This window comes from Uranotaenia lowii, unplaced genomic scaffold, assembly GCF_029784155.1.
Source record: "Uranotaenia lowii strain MFRU-FL unplaced genomic scaffold, ASM2978415v1 HiC_scaffold_570, whole genome shotgun sequence".
Classification (NCBI taxonomy): Eukaryota; Metazoa; Arthropoda; class Insecta; order Diptera; family Culicidae; genus Uranotaenia; species Uranotaenia lowii.
In genome coordinates this window covers 608-21,767 of record NW_026598501.1, presented here as the reverse complement: position 1 = coordinate 21,767, position 21,160 = coordinate 608, and the positions used below count along the sequence as shown (strand labels likewise).

The window sequence follows — 21,160 nt, the reverse complement described above, 5'->3', positions numbered from 1 at the left end:
TTTCTGTCCCTAAAGCTGATATGATAAGAAAAATACAATGGTGTTGCATACATTCAGGAGTTAAAACCGCACGTGAGACATAAGGCATAAGGCAGCGCACCTAGCGATTAATTTTTGATAGGGAAGAATGACCCTGGCAGTTTAATTCCCTTGAAAAAAAAAATATTTTTTAACCTAGAAGTTCCGCTCAAGATCAAAGATGGTTCCACTCAAGATCATATTTTCCTTTTAAAAATTTTACTTGTTATAAAAACCCGAAAAATGCTTTTTCATGACTTTTTCTACCATTTTAGTAATTAAGAATCAGTTTCTAACGGTTAAGGGTTACATAAATTAACGTTCAAAGTCAGCATAGATTGGTGAAAATTGCAGCAGAAATACGTATGTTTTCAAAGCATCTAAAAACATTATTTGATTTCATAAATTTTAGAAAAAATGACCAACATTTTGATAAGATTAATAAATAATCATTGCCTATTTAGATCTTTAGGAAAAGTAAATGTCTCCGCTCAAGATCAGATTTCCACTAGTTCAGCTCAAGATCATTTAACCTGATCAACAAAATGTTCATGATTGGTTTTAAAAACGATCTTTGAACTAAAATTTTGGCTCTGAGTACGAATCTAAGGCTTAGTATTGATTGGTAAAATCAAATTCAACTAAATCAAATTCAAATTTATTATACTTCGTAAAATTTTGGTACAATCAAACAAATAACTTCTGTTGAATTTGTTTTATTTTGTTTTTTTTTTTTTTTTAATGAACAAATTTCAACAGTTCCTAGTAGCTGTTAGTAGCTGTACCAGTAGTAGTCACAATCATTATGGCCATCATCGAAACAAAAATCATCAAGTGGTTTGGCGTCGCGTCGCAAAAATATGACTACTATCAAACCAACACACATCAGTAACCGGACCGGCGAAACGTCTGGCTCGTCTCTGGCTAGACTGCGAGTTGAGTTGAGGTTGAGAGTCTTTTGACAATATTCCGCGGTTCAGTTGTTGGTAGAACGTGTCGGTGTTCAGTATAGTTCGCTCTTCTTCGCTGCCCTGCCCGCGTGTTGTATAATATTCCTGTGTGCATTCGAGCCGAAACCCGTGGAGGAGAAAAAAAAGTGTAGATAGGGTTCACGGCGGCGGCGTTTTCTTAAACATCACCTTTTTTATGGTCTTCTCAGTGACAAACCGGTATATACAATCCATATTGTTGTATGTTTGATTTGTGGAGCACATTTGACCGAAAAAAGTGTGTTCTCCTTTTTTAATAGTCGTGTATCTGTTTCTCGGAGGACGAAATAGTGCGAATTTTTCGTAGTGAATTTCCACTAATGATGTGCTACAAGGTTCAGTCATTGGATAGTCATAGTGCTTCGCTGTGGATGGAACCGGACGATAATCGCGTCAACAATAGAAGAGATCCACTTTATCGTTTGGTACTCCTGGAGTGTGGAAGGTTTTTTTCCCCCACAGAAATCTTCTAGCTCAGAACAAGCTGATTGCAAATCATCGTTATTGAAGATTTTGTGTGCAAAAAAATCTATTGCGTAATTGCCTGCGAATCATCCCATGATGCAGGGGATGTTTTTAGAATATCAGCTTCTGTTTACCAAAAAACAAAAGAAATCGTTTTACGACACTTGGTAACAACTATATATTAGATGTATTGCACTGCCATTAGTGACTTCAATTCAACTTATGATCGAATCGTGGTCAGTGCGTGGCATAATCCATATAAACATTTGAACAATCTTCCTCGCAACAAACGGTGTGTCTTCTCAGTGATGCTCGAAGATCCAATCAAAAGCTCGAGCAGTTTTTACTTGCACTTTTACTCCACGCAGAAAATAATCAGTTACATAAACTCTGTGCTACCAATAAGCTATCAGTTTCACCTTGCCGATCACCGTATTTTTTCCGCTGATGTTTTTAAGAGAAGAAAATAATGGAAACAATTCAGAAATCACTAGGCTCACTATCAGCTGCTTATCAGTGAACACTGTAGGCTCAATAGACTCGCACCGAAGCGGTCGTACGATCATCGTGATGAACGATCTCGCGTTGCAAAGGAATAAATTGAAATCTAAATATTTGCTCAGCTCGCAAAAGAACGTTTCATCTTTGACTGGAGCGGTTTTAGTAATCCCTACTCTACTAGTAATTTTCAGACCGGCAGCCGTTATTTAGATTCAAAGTCCAGAATCATAGTTGTATACAAACTTCCTCAACTGAATTATTGTTCAGAAACCAAATCTCAATTTTAAATTCTGATTCTAAGTTTTTGATTCTGAATTCTGATTTCAGAATTCTGAATTTTGATTCTGAATTCTGATTCTGAATTTGAATTCTGATTCTGATTTCTGATTCTCAATTCTGATTCTGAATTCGGATTCTAAATTCTTATTCTGAATTCTGAATCTGAATTCAGAATCCACAATAATAATCTGAATTTGTAATTCGATAGCATATTTGAGTTCCGAATCGGATTTTTGAATCAGAATTTTGTATCTTATTTCTGAATCTGCAATCTGAATTCTTAATCTGAATACGTATCTGATTCAAAACTTTTAATTTTAAATAAGCATTTTATAATGTTTTTAAATTTATTTCTTTTCTGCAATATGTTTGAACTATTTAATTCATCTTTTATTCATATCACTGAGGATTTATTACAATTCTTAGTCAAAATGTATTATGATTTATTTATTTCCAAAATTTTTAGTTTAGCAAATTTTTTTTATTTATAATTTTGATATTCCGGATTTTCCGAACATCGTTCTCCGTGTTTTACTGTCTAATAAGTAACCTTAATGCATAAATTTAACTCACGCAGTGATAAATTCAAACCTAATGATTTCCGTTTTTTCTCGAGAAGCATAAATACCGTTATTTTTTGTATCGAGTCAAGGGCAAGGGTGTGCAAAATCATGCATGTAAAGTTTATTAGGTTTATTATTCAACTTTTGGACAAAAAACGAAACAAATTTATATATGTACGATATTATTTTAACAACATATCAGATTGGCGATAGCTTTTGTAAAAACAATTATGTTGAGATACCCTTTTCTCGGGGAGGAATGTCCTATTTTTTTTTTTTTTTTTTTTCATAATAAAGAACCATCGTTTAATGGCAGACAACTTCCTATTTTCGATGAAAAAGGCAGCGCAAAGATCATGGCCGCAGGAACGTGGGGGTTTTTAGGGATTAACCAAAAAATGCCAAGAAATATATTTTTTATATTATATTTTTTTTTATATTCAATAATAAATGTTGCGTAGTTTAGAGATATTGCAGTTTGAATGAAAAAAGTCCAAAAAGTCCGATTTTCGTAGAATTACTGTTCCTCAGACCACACAAACTCCAGAAAGCTCAAATTTTGTGTTATAATAGTGTGATAGTTGATCTATCTAACGGAAAAAAAATGATCAAAAAATATCATCAGAGTAAAAAGTTATGGAAGTTCAAAGTCGAAGTGACAGTGGGCATGCTGCCAATTTCTATACAATTATGAAAGGTACTGTAGTTTTTCTATGATTATTGCCTTTTTGAAAACTCTTTGATTCTTTGCTCTCATTTGCCTCACATTACACAAAATCTTTAGAGTGTTATTGCTTAGAGAGCACTAAGTAATGTTTTGAAAAATCAATACTTTTTTAATACATTTTCCATTTTTTCCCACCAATTCGAGTAATATATTCAGTTTTTTAATTTATTTTAAAAATAGAACAGTTAAACTCAAAGCTATTAAAATTCTGTTCGGCAATACCTACAGCTTTGAAAATAATAAATTATCTTTTCTTTTATATGCCTGGTAATCAAACAAAAGATTTGTTAAAAACAAACATAAAAAATTGCAGAAATAATACATCCATAAACATTTCTTCAATGGATCATGGAACCGGTATATTTTACCTCTAGCACTAAACTTTTTAAGTGATCAAAATTATTAATATAAAATTTTTAAGATCTTTTCACATAATCCACAGTAGCTGAAATCTCCAGCCGTACGAGAAAAAAATCGTAAATTTAAGTTTATCCAAAATATATTTGCATACATTCTGAGATGTCTGTGAATACGCCTGAAAACAAGTTTTTGTAAAATATGAACATGAAAATTTTCCCATGAAATAATTTAATCTGCTCCCGATAAATAGTTCGAAAACTTAGTTTCAATCATAAACCAGTAGCAATAATAATAGTTAAAATCCTGAATCAATAAGTTTAGGGAAAAATAGCATAGCATAGCATAGGGTGACTACACACATCTTGCATTGGCTGATACACGAGGTACAACCGATAATCAAGAGCAACGCAAGATGCCAAAATGAGTATCTGGATTCAATATTCATTCCAAGTGCTGCTCTTGAAGATCAGTGTGGTACCATGATGCACACCGTGACAAGTCAATGTAATCATAGAAGGGATTATCTGAAACAGCAAAAATAACTCTTTAGGTGCAGAGAACTCATACGACCCATAAAGCTGTTTCAGAAAGGAATGGATGGGATGTTTTAGTGGGAAATCCTACATGGCAAATAGGATTGACAAAATATGTTCAAATATAATCAAAATAAAATGAAACAATCTCACCAAAGTCTATTGATAGGCGATGAGGGAAGGAGGCAGCGTGGGTTGATTTCTATTTGATGGTCCTGTGCACTAATGATTATAATCCCTGCACCTTCCAGTCACTGTTGTTTGATAATCCAGCAAGTGCTTATGGATGATTTTTCGGGATTTGAGTGCTTCTTTTCTTCTGCTGATTTTTTATTTATTTATTTATTTATTTATTTATTTATTTATTTATTTATTTATTTATTTATTGATACTTGCAAAGTAAGAAAAAATCCTTATCAATTATTGCAATCGGTTTTCAAAAAGCTAACTAATCTAATTACAAAAAAAAAGTAAAATTATAGCCTAAACATTAATGCATTAATTATTTTCTCTGTTGAACCATAACCAGTGTTCGGCATCGCTAACTGAAAAGTTAGCGGCGCTAACTAGATCGCTATCTCGGTCAAAGTTAGCGATCGCTAAATAAAACCGCTAAATGTTGCGTCAAAGTTATCGATCTATAATAAAGCGCTAATCGCTAATCGATTGGAAGAAAATTTCGAAAAAGATAAGCAAAACACAAAATTTTTCAGCCAACTTTAATTATAATATTGACTAGAAAAGTTGTTAAATGATATAAAAAGGGGGAGTTTTCGAGCTTATTTTGCAATATTTCTGTACATATCAGTTGCGTCAGTCCACTTTTAGTTTTAGTTAGCGTATTTGGTGGAAAGTAAATGGAAAGAAATTGGAATCAATTTTTTCAAAATATTCACCCGCTTATTAATTTTTTTACATCAGTTAATGCAAAGTTTCGTTTTAGGTGTAGATGTTTTGTTTTGTCCGAAATAGTTATTCATCTTTTTTGACATTAATACACTCATTTTGTTCTGGAATTTTCAATTTTTCACAACTTTTTCATATCTTTTATATTCAAAGAAGGCTTATGCTTAAGACATAAATTCAAGTGAAGGCAATTAAAAAAGACGCACATTTCTATGGTTCCAGTCAAAATCGAGATCGAATAGCTTCTGAAATAAATCTTTAACGAAAATTTAAATACTTGATCGAATTCAAAATTTTAAATCTGAATGATGCCAAATTTATGATCTATAAGTCTATGACCAAATTAACACTTCAAAGAGTTAGCGTTCTTCAGTTAGCGGAACTGAAAATTAGCGGAACTTTCTTATCCGCTAGCTGAAGAAAAAAATAGCGAGAAAATTAATTCGCTAACCGAAAGTTAGCGGACTAATTAGCGATTAGCGGATTAGCGTTTTTGTGCCAGACACTGACCATAACATACACTTTTCACGAAACGTTGCAATCGAATTAAGAGATTTTAAATCGTTAGGAAGAGTATTCCAAATATCAATACTACGTACAAAGAAACTATTGCCATAATGTGATGTATTATGGCTGGGAATGACAAAATTAAGCCTACGTCTACTTCGGAACGGAACTAATTTCTCAAAAAGGTAATGTGGTTGGGCGAAACGAACAATTCTAAACAAGGCAATACATGACCGTACTTTTAAAAAACAATTCAATTTACATCCTATCAAATTACTCTGAAGATGAGTTACTCTTGAGATTCTTCCTAGATCATAAATCCAACGACACAATCGTCACTGCTATCCTTACACAGATTTCGAAAAAGAAGCTTCTAAACAGATAAAAATCACAATATATTCACGAAAACAAACGAGAAAATTTCGAGGTCGGAAAAAACACATCCGTCCTCTAGCAGTGCTTGCTTTGATCCGCCTTAAGCTGTCCAGTAACAGTAGAAATTCAAAAAAAAAAATCAATAAGTTTAGGGAAAAATAACAAAGAAAACCACTTAGCTTTATATCAAACCGGATCCTTCCCGAAGTTTCACTCTACAAGTAAAACCCAATACTAGTCCGGAGGGCCCAGCACCAGCCCAGCACCAGCCCAGCACCAGCCCAGCTCCATCACTCGAAAAACATTGTTTTCACGTAGAAAACTTATCGATCGAATCTATTCACGTTTTTTTTTCACTTCACCTGAAGTCATTCCAACATAAAATCAGAATTGAATTATATTTTTCGGATTTATTTTTGAAATATCTTCTCCGGAAGAAAATTTTCGACCGACTGAAAAACGACAAAATTGTACGCAGGAAAAACAAACGCGACCGCACTCGACCAAGGCCTACTCTTTATTTTTTATTAACATTCCAGTAAAGCTCTGGAAGAAAAATTCAGAAGCCATGATTTGACTCGAATGAAGCCTAAATTATTAAGAGCAAGTTCACTGGTGTTGGGAAAAGTGGTAGAAATTTTGACATTTTGAAAATTTTACCATGCAAAATGTTTTCAAGATGTTTGGGCGTTGTATTTTTTTATAGCACTGTTTCTATTTCAGCCGTATGTGATAGAAAAATTGCTATTTTTGCATCACAGCATGCGAAAATACAACACGTGTTGTAAAAAAACTTGATGGCCACAGATCTTAAAAATGTTTTTGCATGGCAAAATTTTCAAAATGTGCCAAAAGTGGCAAAATTTCTACCACTTTTTCAAAACACCAGTGAACTTGCTCTAAAAATGAGCTTGCGAATCTCGGTTTTTACAATTTTCATTTCTAAAATTTGGCCCACCGCTAAAAACTTTTCTCAGACATTACAGCTCTAAAACGGATATAAAAAAAATTCTATTCCACTGCAAGATAGTTTGATCATATCTTTGAAAAGTTCTAAAAAGTCCTGAATACAATATAGTAGGTCCAAAATTGTTTGGACTGAAAACTTGTTTGTTTGTCTGCGCCCTTAAAATCCTTGTCAGCACATTTCTTTCCTTTCAAAATTTTAAAGTATGTTTTCAACATATTTAATAAAACAAAATAAAGAAAAAACGCATTTAAAAGTTGTAAAAAAAACTGAAAATGTTGGCCACCCATTTTGTAAATGAATCTTGTCAAAATCAAAACATACGTTTTTTGATCGAAAACATTTACAAGATCGAGGCACTAAGGTGCAAACTGCCCAATCGCTTAAAAATGTTGACTGCCTGAGCAAGATCGAATTTCATGAATATGAAAATCTTAACATGAACGGGGGGAAACGATCAAAACAAGACAAAAAAAACGATCCGAAAAACCAGATATTAACACACAAATACGATGAATAGAAACCTTTGCAGCTTGGCATAAATGGTTGTCCATGGGTGGATTTTGGCGCCATGCCACTAATCTGATGCACTTGGACGATTTCTTCCAATATAAAGACTGTGTGGTATAACTATGACGTCAGCACCAGAGACATTCGGACATGATAAACGTGTGTTTTTGGAATAAATTTCTATTTCCTTTAATAGAATGTAAATTTATCTCTATTTGTCACTCAAATCGCCAAGACGCATGAACTTGGAAGTGGGATTGTAAGTCAAGATGCCTCGTTAAAACTGTCCTATAAAGTGTATTTTCAATTACTGCTGCAATCATCGTCTTACGAACAAAAATAATCACTGTTGTAGTATTCCAATCGCGTGAGTAATTCGTTGTAGATCACGATGTCTCGACTGCCACTGGATAACCGGTGTCGACCGTCTGGGCACAATGTGGAACATTCATCAAATGCTGGTGTAGTTTTTCAAATGGTTGGATTGAGTAACCAGCTTCATATAAACGGAATTAGTTCGAACTTTTAATGAATAGAAAATTTGGATAACAAAAAAATGCATACGAATTTGTAGTATTTTTGAACCAGCTCCTACTTACAACCTGTTGGAAAAACAATCATTAAGAGTTTGCAATGTCACGTTGAAATGTACACATTTCATTAGGCTGATTGATTGTTATCGTTATCGTGGGACTTAGAAAATAATACTAGGCTCACCTAATGGTGATTGGAAATTGAAAAAAAACAATAAAACAGCTTTTTGATAAAAACAAATTAAGTTTACCTACATTTTATTTGACCGTGGTATCTATTAAAATGTGAAAAGCATCACGATCACTAAGGTGATAATAACGGTTGCACACCTTAATTTCTCACATTTAAATGATCCAGTGAAAATTGTCATGTTAATGGATGTAAATCAAAGTCTTTGAGCAAATAATTACCGTCTTGTTACGTTCATACCCTGTTGAGGATATGTGTGAATTTCAACACGAGCGCTCTAATATTTTCCACCAGGAGCTGCATTAAGTCCAATCAACTTTATCGAAATTTTCAATTAAACAGCCATATATTCCAAACGGCAGGGTCCTACCTAATTCAGTGTCAAGGCTGTGATTCGTTTTTTTTCTCGCTCGTAGTTTCCAAGCAGTCATTTCTAGAGGTCATCGATTGCCAGAGTAGGAGTACTGCTGTTGAGCTGCGAGAGGAGCGATTTTGTGCGCCCCGGCTCTCATGGAAAACTTTATCTATACCTACCTACTCTACTCCACAATTATTATGCAAAAATAAACTGACCGGTTGATCTTGAACGAGGAGGAAGCATTTTACGTGCTCGGGGTCAGCAACATTTGCTACGACGACTATGTAGGTATCTATACCTACCTCGTATCTTGTAGCCAAGCCCCCGCGCGCTAAGTGAAGTAAGTCATTGTGCCTTATCAGCGGGCATTGGGCCGGTTCAATTTAAATTTGCTTTAACATTGTGTTTACGTTCGAAGAAGTATAATCGAATAAACACATTTAAAATTTCGTCTTATTTAACGAGTTTCAGAAGGATTGCAAAAAGAGGTTCAAATAATATCAATTACAAAATCTGTTAAAAATTACTGAAAAAGACGTTAGAAAGAAAATTCCATCGACAGGAAAAAATAAAATTGAGATTTTTGATAAAAGAAAAACGAAATAAAAACCTTAACTTGGTCGCAAACCTGATCAGGAAAGTTCGAGGAATTTTGGAACTGGCGCTTAATGAATCTTAACACATTGCAGACCAAATACGGGATAACCTAAATAACTTATATTATATACTTAAAGACAAGCGAAAGAAGCATAACAAATTCCGCAGAAGTAAATCTGAGCATGATAAAACAGCATACCGAACAGCGGCTAATTTATTCAATAGTTTGCATAGAGCCCAACGATGCAGCTATTTGAACGAACTTCAACAAAATATACAATCTGAACCAAAACGATTTTGGAAATATGTCAACTCGAAACGTAAGTCCAACTTGATACCAAAAAATGTTTCTTACAAAAACAACAAAGCAGAATCTTTGGAAGATGCATCCGAGCTCTTTGCTGAATACTTTCACAGCGTGTATCGTTTAAGCAACGCAGAAATAGAACAAGAACGTCAATCACCAGTAGAAATCTTACCCGAATTCACGATAGCGGCATCTGATATACGACGAAAGATTTTAACGCTCGACGAATCGAAAAGTTGTGGCCCTGATGGAATACCAAACTCATTTTTAAAGAAATGTGTGAGTGGAATCGAAGAGCCCTTACAATTCCTCTTCACTTCATCGATTCGTGCCGGTTTATTTCCGAAGTTTTGGAAAATCTCGCATGTTATACCGATACACAAGAACGGTTCCAGGCTCACCGTAGAAAACTATCGTGGTGATGCAATTCTCTCTGCAATACCCAAACTTTTCGAGAGTATTGTATACGATAAGATTTACCCGTGGATTGAAACGAAGACTTCGGATGTTCAACATGGTTTTCTCAAGAAACGCTCAACCGTAACGAACCTAACAGAGTTTGTATCGAGAACCTCGCAGTGGATGATGCAAGGTTTTCAAGTTGACGCAATATACACTGACATGTCCAAAGCCTTTGATGTAATCAATATCAACGCTCTACTGTCGGTATTATGCAAGAATGGAATAACCGGATCCTGTCTCCAATGGATTCGTTCGTACCTGATCGAAAGAACGCAATACGTCAAACTGGAGAACGTGAGATCTAGTACTTTCTCGGTCAACAGTGGTGTTCCACAAGGGAGTCACTTGGAACCCCTTCTTTTCATCGCTGTTATGAACGAATTTCCTGAAGTGCTGACTGATGTGTTCGCGCTGATTTATGCCGATGATTTGAAAATGTTTTTGCCTATTCGTCACCAGAAGGATTGCGTGACTCTGCAAAACGCCTTGCACAGATTCACAGAGTGTTTTGCAGTAGATTCGGTCTAAAGATCAATTCCTCGAAATGCAACGTGATAACATTTTCCCGGAAAATAAGCAATATCACTTATGAATACCGCTTAGAAAACGATTTCATCATTGCTCGGCAAAGCTCAGTAAAAGACTTGGGAGTGGAGTTGAACGCGGACTTAACTTTTCAAAACACATCGAAAAGGTTGTAGCAAAGGCAAATTCTATGTTCGGAATGGTTAGTAGAATCTGTCACGAGCTGGATAATCCCTACACGATTGTTTCTATCTACACTGGATTAGTTAGGACCGTCATTGAATATGCCGGCATCGTGTGGCGACCGTACTACAACATACACAACAACAGACTAGAGAGAGTTCAGAAGAAGTTTTTGAAATACGCTTTGAGAAACCTTGGGTGGCAAGCAGAAATGCCGGAGTATCGAGTTTTGTGCATGCTGGTAGGTTTGGACACGCTGGAAACCCGAAGAAAATCGATCGGCGCACTGTTTCTAAAGGACTTAATCTGTGGAAGATATTACTCGCCGTATTTATTATCTTGTATATCTCCGTACGAAGGCCGCAGCAGTTTACGAAGCGTAAGGCCGTTTCAACTAGCTAATCGCATCCAGAATTACGCCAGAAACGAACCAATGTACCGAATGATGGCATTTTACAACCCAAACGTCGATATTATTCAACTAAGCATGTCCAGAGAACAAATCATAAGTTGAATTGTGCAGTGCTCTTTTACAAATTAACAATTACTGTAGTTATTAAGTGTCATTTATATTATAGAATAAGATAAAGGGCTGAAGCCTAGGATCTTATCAATAAAACTAAAACTATTTTGAATTTCAAAAATAACCTAAAATAATCATACCGCATCGAATAGTTAGTTTTACAAAATTTTATTCGTTAAATGTTTGACAAGCAGTTGTCAAAAGTTACAGCTAAGAGAAGAATAAAAACATTTGAAAATGGACCTATATTTCGAAAAATTAGCTTAGCTTAGCTTAGTTGACTACTCATACCCACCTTAAATCTTTGAACTTGAAGTGCTTAGATAGTACGATCATTCACTTAAAACTTCAGTTAACATATTTGGTTAGACTTTGCTCAATTTACGCAATTCGAATTCCATGATCGCTGGCGTGGCAAAGCAGAACAAGTTCTACCTCGCCAATGAATGCTACAAGGGCCAAAATAATGGTGCTTGGGACTAGCAGTTCATTCACAATACATAAAAATCATGCTCTCCCTTTGAAAATTATCAATAAGGGCGCTGGCCACGTCCTAGTAGTCAATGAGGAATGAAGGCAGGACTTTTAGTGTATCCTACCATAGGATCAATTAATTATCAACAATTTATACCTTTATATTCCAAAAATTAATTTTTGAAAAATTTAATAACAAAAGTAAATCAATATCACCAACTATAGAAATCGTACATACGTCTGCGAATCTATATTTAAATATCCAAGGAAAGGGTTTTGTTAGTATAGTTAGTTAGGTTATAGATCAGGATCCATTTTGGTAAATGGTGCGATCGAGTTTTCCTACACCTCCTGTGCTCTTAGATTTTTCTTAAGGAAGCTCCTATTTTTAACTTTAAGGCAATGATAAAAAGTTTAAAAGTAAAGTAAAAATTGTGTTTAAATTTCCTTTAAACCTATTTGTTTTCGTAATTCTTGTTCCTGATGCACTAAAGTGTTGTCATAAACGACCCTTTAAATTGAGGTTAATTCTATCGAATTTCGAAAAATATTTATAAGGAGATATTTTAAATATTAAAGTTTTGTTAATGGATGAAGTGATTCCCCATTTGTTCCTTTTAATTTTTAATTTGTTATGTAGATTGTGATCACTGAATAAGATCGTTTTTGGAAACTCATCAGTGCATTTCAACTCTTTGCCTCAGTTTGATTTCACGATTGCACGGAGAAAACAAATTTACCAAAAAAGTTGGTTATTCATAGTACACAAGTGAGATATCTACTCTTGTGTAGCGGATTAAGACTTACTTCATCTGTGGACTTACTTTTAACATTAGTTACAGTACTTGTTATTAAAAATTAATTCATAACATTCATATTTGATTGCGTTACCGAAGTTTCCTGTTTGTTTAAATATTTTATTATCTAAATTATTTCTTTTTTTTTCTTTGCTTATCAACATTCTAATCTATTTTAGATGCTGTTTCCCTAGTTTGAACATATTTAAATAACTTAAATAGCTTAGGTAGCTTTAATATTCAATCCGCAAAATATAGTACCTGCTTGTATAAAAAAAAATATAAAAACAACCAATGTTTCTCAAATGTGAACAAAATTTGATTAAATGAGTTAGTTTTATTCATAAACAGTGCTTTTTAATCAATTCAGTACCGGAATAACGTTTCACACTTGATTTTTAATAATTTTAAAACTTTTTCCACAAGCTTGAAATGTTAAGCATGAAAAAAAACCTTCGATTTCTCGTCGCAGACTACTCCGATTTCTTTCTTTTTTCACTTTATTTGCAAAAAAGAACAAAAAACTCAAATCGAGTAGTTATAACCATAACTTCTTATTTTTGCGACTAAAAACGTCAATTTTTGGACAAGTTTTGTAAAAATACTTTATCTGGTTGGGTGGTTTTTCAACTTATATAAGAAATTGTGAAGTACCTATTCGCTGAAGTGACCTTCGAAAGGTTGAGTAAGCTTTTAAGAGTATGTTCTATGAAACTTTTAGTTACTTATAGGATTTGACTCCGTTGCTTTATATTAACAAAAATATCAACTCTTTTCATCAAACACGTATAACAAAAGTAAATTTTTTTACTTTTCATTTCATGATTTTTTTATTATGTGTTTTTGAGTAATCCGTGTGTCTTTAGTGACATAACGGAGGTCAAAGCAATCCGTAGTTGTGACAGGCCGTAAACAAATTTTGCTCTTTGGAAAATTGTTTGAAGTTAGTCCAAGACTTGAAAAATCTATAAAATACCAGGTGGGAATAGTTTGTGTAACAAAGATCATCACATTGGTGAAACGCTTGAAGAAATTTACGCCATCCAAGTTTCCTGTTCAACCATGGAAGAATGTACTCAATGCCTTAAAACATGGAGTTTTTTCGGATGATGAATAAAAATAAACCAAGACAGATAATTCAGCTCTGTAAATTTTCAATGGAAGCCCAAGCAACCAAAAGTCCCATATCTACTTAAACGCGTGCCTCCAAAGTTCGAATTTCGCTGAACAAAGGTTCCAAAGCGAATTAAATAGAACCGAATTTTCTCGAATGCGAGCATGAATGTTACATAACGTTCCTCAAATAGCCTTTTTGTGACACGGCAATCGCATAACTCAGTGTTAAAGTTACAAATAGGGCCTCCAATAGTCGTCTATGGACTTGAAGTTGCAACAAGTTCCTTAAGGGGGGGGTAGGGTCTAACGGGTATAAAAAAACACCATTTTCACGATTTTTTTCTAGAGCTATCGTTCAAACAAATGTATTCAAATTGTTTGCATTATACAACGCATTGTTAAAAGAACATTTAGTAATTTTTTCGTAGAAAAATATTGAAAAATGAGCCGGTGACGGAGCATTTTCGAGGATGCCTTTTAGAAAACAGGATTTGCGGTGGACACTGTATCTCAGCACAGAATCATCTGAAGTCAAAAAATCAGAGCAAAATATTTTTAATAGATGTTTTTCTGGACCCCAACGTTTTTATTTAACTTAAACATATTTTTATGAAATTTGTGTGGCTGTTTGAAGTAAAAACTACGATTTTTCACGAAAAAATCCGCCATTTTTCACCTATAAAATCTCCCCCAAGTAAAAAAATCGAAAAAGAAAAACGTTGGGGTCTGGTATTTTATATGTAGAAAATATGTTCCAAATTTGAAAAGAATCGGATAAGTAGTTTTCAAATGACGATGTCCACGGACTTAAAAAATGTGCTTTCGAGAAAAACGCGTTTGAAGTTTCGGCTCTTGCTTTCTTGCAGTATTAGATAGGAGGAGATAAAGGCCTATAACTTCTACAGTTTTGCTTCAATTGACTTGAAAATTTGACGCAACATTCTTAAAATGTTTTACAATAAGAAAATAAAAAAATAAAAAAATCGATTTTTTGAAAGTGTTAGACCCTACCCCCCCCTTAAATAGCCTTTTTTGAAACATAAAAGTTACAAATAGGGTCACAAATAGCGTTCCATGGACTTTAAGTTCCAAAAAGTTCCTTAAATGGCTTTTTTGTGACATGTCAATCGCATCCATTCAGAAGAAAAGTTATAAATTGGTTCTCAAACAGCCTTCCATGGACTTGAAGTTACACAAAGTTTCTCAAATAGCCTTTTTGTGACATTGTTTCATGAATATGAAATGTGAACGAACATCACAAAAGAACATAAAATCAATAAATCATTTTTATAGCTTGGAAATTGTTATAATGTATAGTTAAAACTCAGAACAACTTAAGACTAACTCGCAAATGATTGATTTTGAAAAGAGTAATTTTTTTGACTTTAAAAAGTTTCGTCCAACTGTATTTATTTACTTAAGTTGATGCCGTTTCGTAATAATTCTGAGTAATAGTTAACATGCGTCTTCGCTGCTGTCCGCTGGCTGTCCTTGCAGGTATTCTAGGAAAGCTTATTACCACTTCGAATTTTAGCTTATAGTAAGGCAACATCTAGGCGTGGCCTCGTGGCAGCGTGTTTGGCTATTATCTCAAAGGGTCGCGGTTCAGATCTGGCTAATTTTTTCATAATGTTGTTTGATTGCTTGAGTGAGCAAATAAAACAAATGTGTAGCAGAGCTGGCGTGCGAGCCGGCACGTGAGCTGAACAGAAGGCCGTTCAAACCTGTAATAAAACTTCAAAGTTCCAAGTTCAAGTTCAGCACACTTTCACATGGTTTGAACTTGCTAATGGTTTTACGTTATTTCCTGGTTTTCTTTATTAATTTATTTTCAATTTTCTCAAAAAATGTTCAACATGTTCGGTTAACCGAAACTTTTGCCATGGATGACAAAAATTTGCTTACAGGCCTCATTTGGAGTTTTTTCTTCATTTTATTTATCAACCTTCAATATTTACAAAAAGAAATCCCGCTGCGACTTTGCCTGCAGCTCTGAGCTCAGTGACGCTCTTTGGCACGTTTGTCAATTTTCGGCAGACACTGCTTAGCGCCAGCAGCAATGTATCCACTTTTCCCTCGGTCTTCCTTTATTCAGCATCCTTTTGAGCTTCTTGTCGACCGTCCGATCTTCTTTCGATGCTCTGATCGTTATCCTAGAGTAACGTTTAAGATGCCAGAATTGAAGTATCCAGCATCCAGCATCCACCAAGATCCGTTTTTGATCCGACGGACAATCGTCCTTTGAACGCGCACTTTTCAAAAGGAGTACCTTTTCGCCATAGCAGAAAGAGTTCGACTGATAAAGATGTCAAATTTCTTCTGAACACTCATGGATAAACATGATTGATGCTGCATGAGAGCTTATGTCAGTGCGTAAAAAATCGACAAATTATGTTAAGTTTTTTTAATGCATACATTATTTTCAATCCACATCTGACAGCACTGTATCTCACCATTCGCATTGCGAGCTCCATTCTCCATAACCGCCAAGCCAGCCAAATCGAGCAGTGTTGTTTGCACCGCGAAACCGTGCACATCTCCGTGTTTGGCTTAAATCGCGCTTCCTAAGAGGCTTTACTCGCGATAAGTGAAAATAAGTCTAGACATTAATTAATTCACCTCGCTGGGTACGGGGTCGGCAAAGGTAAATAAATATCAATGCAATCGTAAGGAGAACGGCATGCTGTTGTATGGTTTGTTAACAAACAGAGAATTTTAGAATCGCGTGAAGTAGGTTTCTAGAAGATAGACCACCGTACCTTAAACCGTCATCGACACGCTGCCTAGACATCGGTGTCAGTCAGCTGCTATCTCGATTCGTGAATTCAATCATTTTGTCGGATGGTGTGGTGTTTGAGAATCATCTCTCGCTTCTCTCTCTTGAAACAATACATCCAACAACAACGTGATAAGCGCTGCACATCAGCCGTTAAAGGCCGGCCGCCCAAGACCCGGCAGCTGAGAGGTTCACATTCAAAAGTTCGCTAAGCCATGTGTGAAGGTGATACCAGGGACCCGATCAGCCAATAGTGATAAGAAAGAGTGAAACCGTTTCTTTCGCATTTCCGCGTGCGTGTCGTGTCGTCTGATTTGAGGTATGTACCTATATACCTGCCTCTCGACGATAGAAACCAATTTGGGTTGTTCTTCATTCATGGATCAGACGATACGATGTGTCTATAGTGAGGTTTTTGTACGAATTTGAGGTGCTCATATCCGTTCACGTTCCAACGGAGGAGATATGCTATCTATAATTCCTTATAGGCGCAATCAATCAAAAATGGCTTCAGCGGTTGATTTTGGGTCGATCTTAAATTTAAACTGTGTCGCGATAAAATTGGTCTAATCTTCACGTGAAATGGGTCAGCAACAGTAATATCACATTGGATCTAATCGCTCGATGTGGCTTCCATAACTTAACACATTAAGGCCTGCGAAACCATCTTAGCCCGAAAACACCAAAATTTGACATTCTCTAGCCCAGAAACGACTGGACCAAATTCTACCTATCTGGTATCTTTGAGTTGTCGAGATAACTCGTTTTTGCTCCGCAATGTGTTTAAAATGTTTCCATAAGAAACAACCTTTCTCGAAGAAGCTAATGATGATTTTAAATTTTATCATTCATGCTAAAGTTTGACTTACTTTTCTCTAACAAAAAACAGGAAGCAAATTTGCAATGTGGGAATTTTTTAGTTCCTCGAATAGTCTCATATTAATACATATGTTTGGGCCTCAATTTTTCAATACTATCCGCGATAGATTGTCGAAAAAATAAATAAAACTGCTGCCCTGGTGAGGATATTGTCGAAACAAATAATGACGCCAAAGAAAATACAGTTTTCATAAACATCTTCATCACGTCGTCGACCCGCTTTTGATGCCCCAAACATCATAAAATTCACTTTTATCGAGACGACGATTGTGTTGTTAAAACAAACAATAGGTAGGGGAGAGTGGGGATACTTGATCCCCTTTTCTTATTTTCACCATATCTTTTTGGAAAAATTTAGCAACTCGCCGTCTTTGACATTTTCTGACAGCTTGTAACTTCAAGTTTCTATTCTCCAAAAATTAGAACGATACTTGAACTCATTGATGAACTAGAAGCATTTTCGTTGGAGTAAAAAAATTGCGATTTTTCTGAAGTTAGGGGAGACTTGATCCCCTCTTGAAGGAGACTTGATCTTTTATTCAGGAAGCCCTAATCCTTGTATAAAAATCAAACAAAACCCCAAGATAGAATGTTAATTGACTATTTTGGTCATGTTTGTTCTCATTTCCCAATTTATAGCTGCATAAAAAGAAAATTCTATAATTTTGTCTCAACGCTAATAACATTGCATACTTAAAGGCGCTATTTTTTATGATTAAGAGAAAATTAATTATTTTTGCTCTTTTCTTCAGACAATTGTTTGGTAAATATTATTTTTTTGATAAATATTAGTAATTTCGTAATCAGCAATCATAACGATCAATTCAGAATATCTCGTAGGGTGGTTAATACAACAATTTTTCTATGCTTTTGAAGTCCAGATTTCGAATCGAAGCAATATGACTCTCCTCTCATATACGACTATTAACTGAGATTTATCTGTTCGCCAAGAGATTCAAACTAAGATAGTTTATCACTTTCTACTTCACAGATCATAAAAAAAAAACAAACCGATATCGCGACACCAACTCGAACGACTCAGGCCAAAGCAAACATCCATACGACACGATCGATTGTGAGCGCTTCTACGTACCTTCTTTTTGAATCAACAGAAACTCAAAAACGTCCTGCACAAGTACTTTACAAATCCACCGCTGTTTCCCAGTGTCAATTTTGTTGCTTTTTATTTAAATAGATACTTATATAGGTAGCTCTAGTGTGTATTTTACTACTTAGTACCTAGACCGAACGTAAGTCACTAACCTTAAACTGGCGCTTGGTGGCGTTTGAAGTATTAAGGGAATCGATTATCTAGCTACTTAAGTACACCGCCACCAGAATGTCTATGTGCGGTGCTCAAATTGCCTTGAAGTCTTTCAAGAGATTTCCACGCGTCAGAGTTTGGTCACTCGCCAAAAATGCTTACTCAACTCAGGTATGGTGTTGAACATCAAACTTCCAAAGAAGACATAGAAATAACCATTAATTCCCAATCAACAGGTAGAATACAAACCCATCCGATCCGTACTGGTTGCGAATCGTGGCGAGATCGCCATCCGTGTCTTCCGGGCATGTAACGAGCTGGGCATCCGGTCCGTGGCCGTGTATTCGGAACAGGACAAAATGCACATGCATCGCCAGAAGGCCGACGAATCGTACCTCGTGGGCAAAGGCTTGGCCCCGGTCGAAGCCTATCTCAGCATTCCAGAAGTGATTCGTGTATGCAAGGAAAACGATGTCGATGCCGTGCATCCGGGGTAAGTGGTCCTTTTACTTAAGAGCCAAACACTCTTTAAATATTGAAATGCTCTTGCTCAAGCGGCTGAGCATCTAAGCTCTTAAAGCTCGAGAGCGAAGAAAGCTGGAGCCAATTCCAGCCCACCAATAAATGCTCAAATTAAGCTCAGACCTCTTCTGGCTCTAGGAGCCAAGGTTTTGCATTCTGCTTTGAGTTTGTTAGCTCAAGGAGCCGAAATTTCTTGAGCTTGCTGGCTCAGCAAAATTGTAACACTTGAGCCAAATTATGCGTATTGACTTTGCTATTGTGGTGCTGTGTGAGCCAACGGCTTTTTTTATGCACCAGGAACTGTGGGAGGGCTTGTTGGGATTAGTAAATGAATGTTAAAGATTTCTTGTAACTGGTAAAAGTTACCACCACTAGTAACTATGAAATAGTAAAATTTACTATTTTTCGGGAAAAACGTCAAATGAAAGGGCTTGTTGCGAGGATTATTAAAATCAATGTTAGAGAGTTCTAGTTACTAGTTAAAGTTACCAGCACTAGTAACTATGAAATAGTAAAATTTACTATTTTTCGGGAAAAATGCCAAATGAAAGGGCTTTTTGCGAGGATCATTAAAATCAATGTTAGAGAGTTCTAGTTACTAGTTAAAGTTACCAGCACTAGTAACTATGAAATAGTAAAATTTACTATTTTTCGGAAAAAAAACGCCAAATGAAAGGGCTTGTTGCGAGGATTATTAAAATCAATGTTAGAGAGTTCTAGTTACTAGTTAAAGTTACCAGCACTAGTAACTATGAAATAGTAAAATTTACTATTTTTTGGGAAAAATGCCAAATGAAAGGGCTTTTTGCGAGGATTATTAAAATCAATGTTAGAGAGTTCTAGTTACTAGTTAAAGTTACCAGCCAATGAAAGGGCTTTTTGCGAGGATTATTAAAATCAATGTTAGAGAGTTCTAGTTACTAGTTAAAGTTACCAGCACTAGTAACTATGAAATAGTAAAATTTACTATTTTTCGGAAAAAACGCCAAATGAAAGGCATTTTTGCGAGGATCATTAAAATCAATGTTAGAGAGTTCTAGTTACTAGTTAAAGTTACCAGCACTAGTAACTATGAAATAGTAAAACTTACTATTTTTCGGGAAAAACGCCAAATGAAAGGGCTTTTTGCGAGGATTATTAAAATCAATGTTAGAGAGTTCTAGTTACTAGTTAAAGTTACCAGCCAATGAAAGGGCTTTTTGCGAGGATTATTAAAATCAATGTTAGAGAGTTCTAGTTACTAGTTAAAGTTACCAGCACTAGTAACTATGAAATAGTAAAATTTACTATTTTTCGGGAAAAATGCCAAATGAAAGGGCTTTTTGCGAGGATTATTAAAATCAATGTTAGAGAGTTCTAGTTACTAGTTAAAGTTACCAGCACTAGTAACTATGAAATAGTAAAATTTACTATTTTTCGGAAAAAACGCCAAATGAAAGGGCTTGTTGCGAGGATTATTAAAATCAATGTTAGAGATTTCTAGTTACTAGTTAAAGTTACCAGCACTAGTAACTATGAAATAGTAAAATTTACTATTTTTCGGAAAAAAAAAACGCCAAATGAAAGGGCTTTTTGCGAGGATCATTAAAATCAATGTTAGAGAGTTCTAGTTACTAGTTAAAGTTACCAGCACTAGTAACTATGAAATAGTAAAATTTACTATTTTTCGGGAAAAATGCCAAATGAAAGGGCTTTTTGCGAGGATTATTAAAATCAATGTTAGAGAGTTCTAGTTACTAGTTAAAGTTACCAGCCAATGAAAGGGCTTTTTGCGAGGATTATTAAAATCAATGTTAGAGAGTTCTAGTTACTGGTAACTAGAACTCTCTAACATTGATTTTAATAATCCTCGCAACAAGCCCTTTCATTTGGCGTTTTTTTCCGAAAAATAGTAAATTTTACTATTTCATAGTTACTAGTGCTGGTAACTTTAACTAGTAACTAGAACTCTCTA

The 21,160-nt window shown here is 35.2% G+C and overlaps 1 protein-coding gene across 4 annotated transcripts; it reads left to right on the top strand.

Moving 5' to 3' along the window:
- The first annotated feature begins 974 nt into the window (after positions 1-974).
- Positions 975-19,187, top strand: LOC129760318 (pyruvate carboxylase, mitochondrial-like). Of its 4 annotated transcripts, none has more exons than XM_055757956.1 (3): positions 975-1,187; positions 18,412-18,855; positions 18,921-19,187. In XM_055757956.1, the coding sequence occupies exons 2-3, from the start codon at positions 18,760-18,762 to the stop codon at positions 19,179-19,181; spliced, it is 357 nt and encodes a 118-aa protein (XP_055613931.1). In that variant the 5' UTR covers positions 975-1,187; positions 18,412-18,759; the 3' UTR covers positions 19,182-19,187. The 4 variants fall into 4 exon arrangements, 3 of the variants coding, with proteins under 3 accessions (XP_055613931.1, XP_055613933.1, XP_055613932.1); XM_055757958.1 differs by having other exon boundaries at positions 975-1,208; XR_008740321.1 differs by lacking the exon at positions 975-1,187 and adding an exon at positions 16,138-16,409.
- The last annotated feature ends 1,973 nt before the right edge of the window (positions 19,188-21,160 follow it).

Bases quoted from the DNA above. Each gene is read 5' to 3' on its own strand.
- LOC129760318 (XM_055757956.1), top strand. From the start codon at position 18,760: ATGTCTATGTGCGGTGCTCAAATTGCCTTGAAGTCTTTCAAGAGATTT. The intron at 18,856-18,920 runs GTATGGTGTTGA...CCCAATCAACAG, and splicing joins AAAATGCTTACTCAACTCAG to GTAGAATACAAACCCATCCG.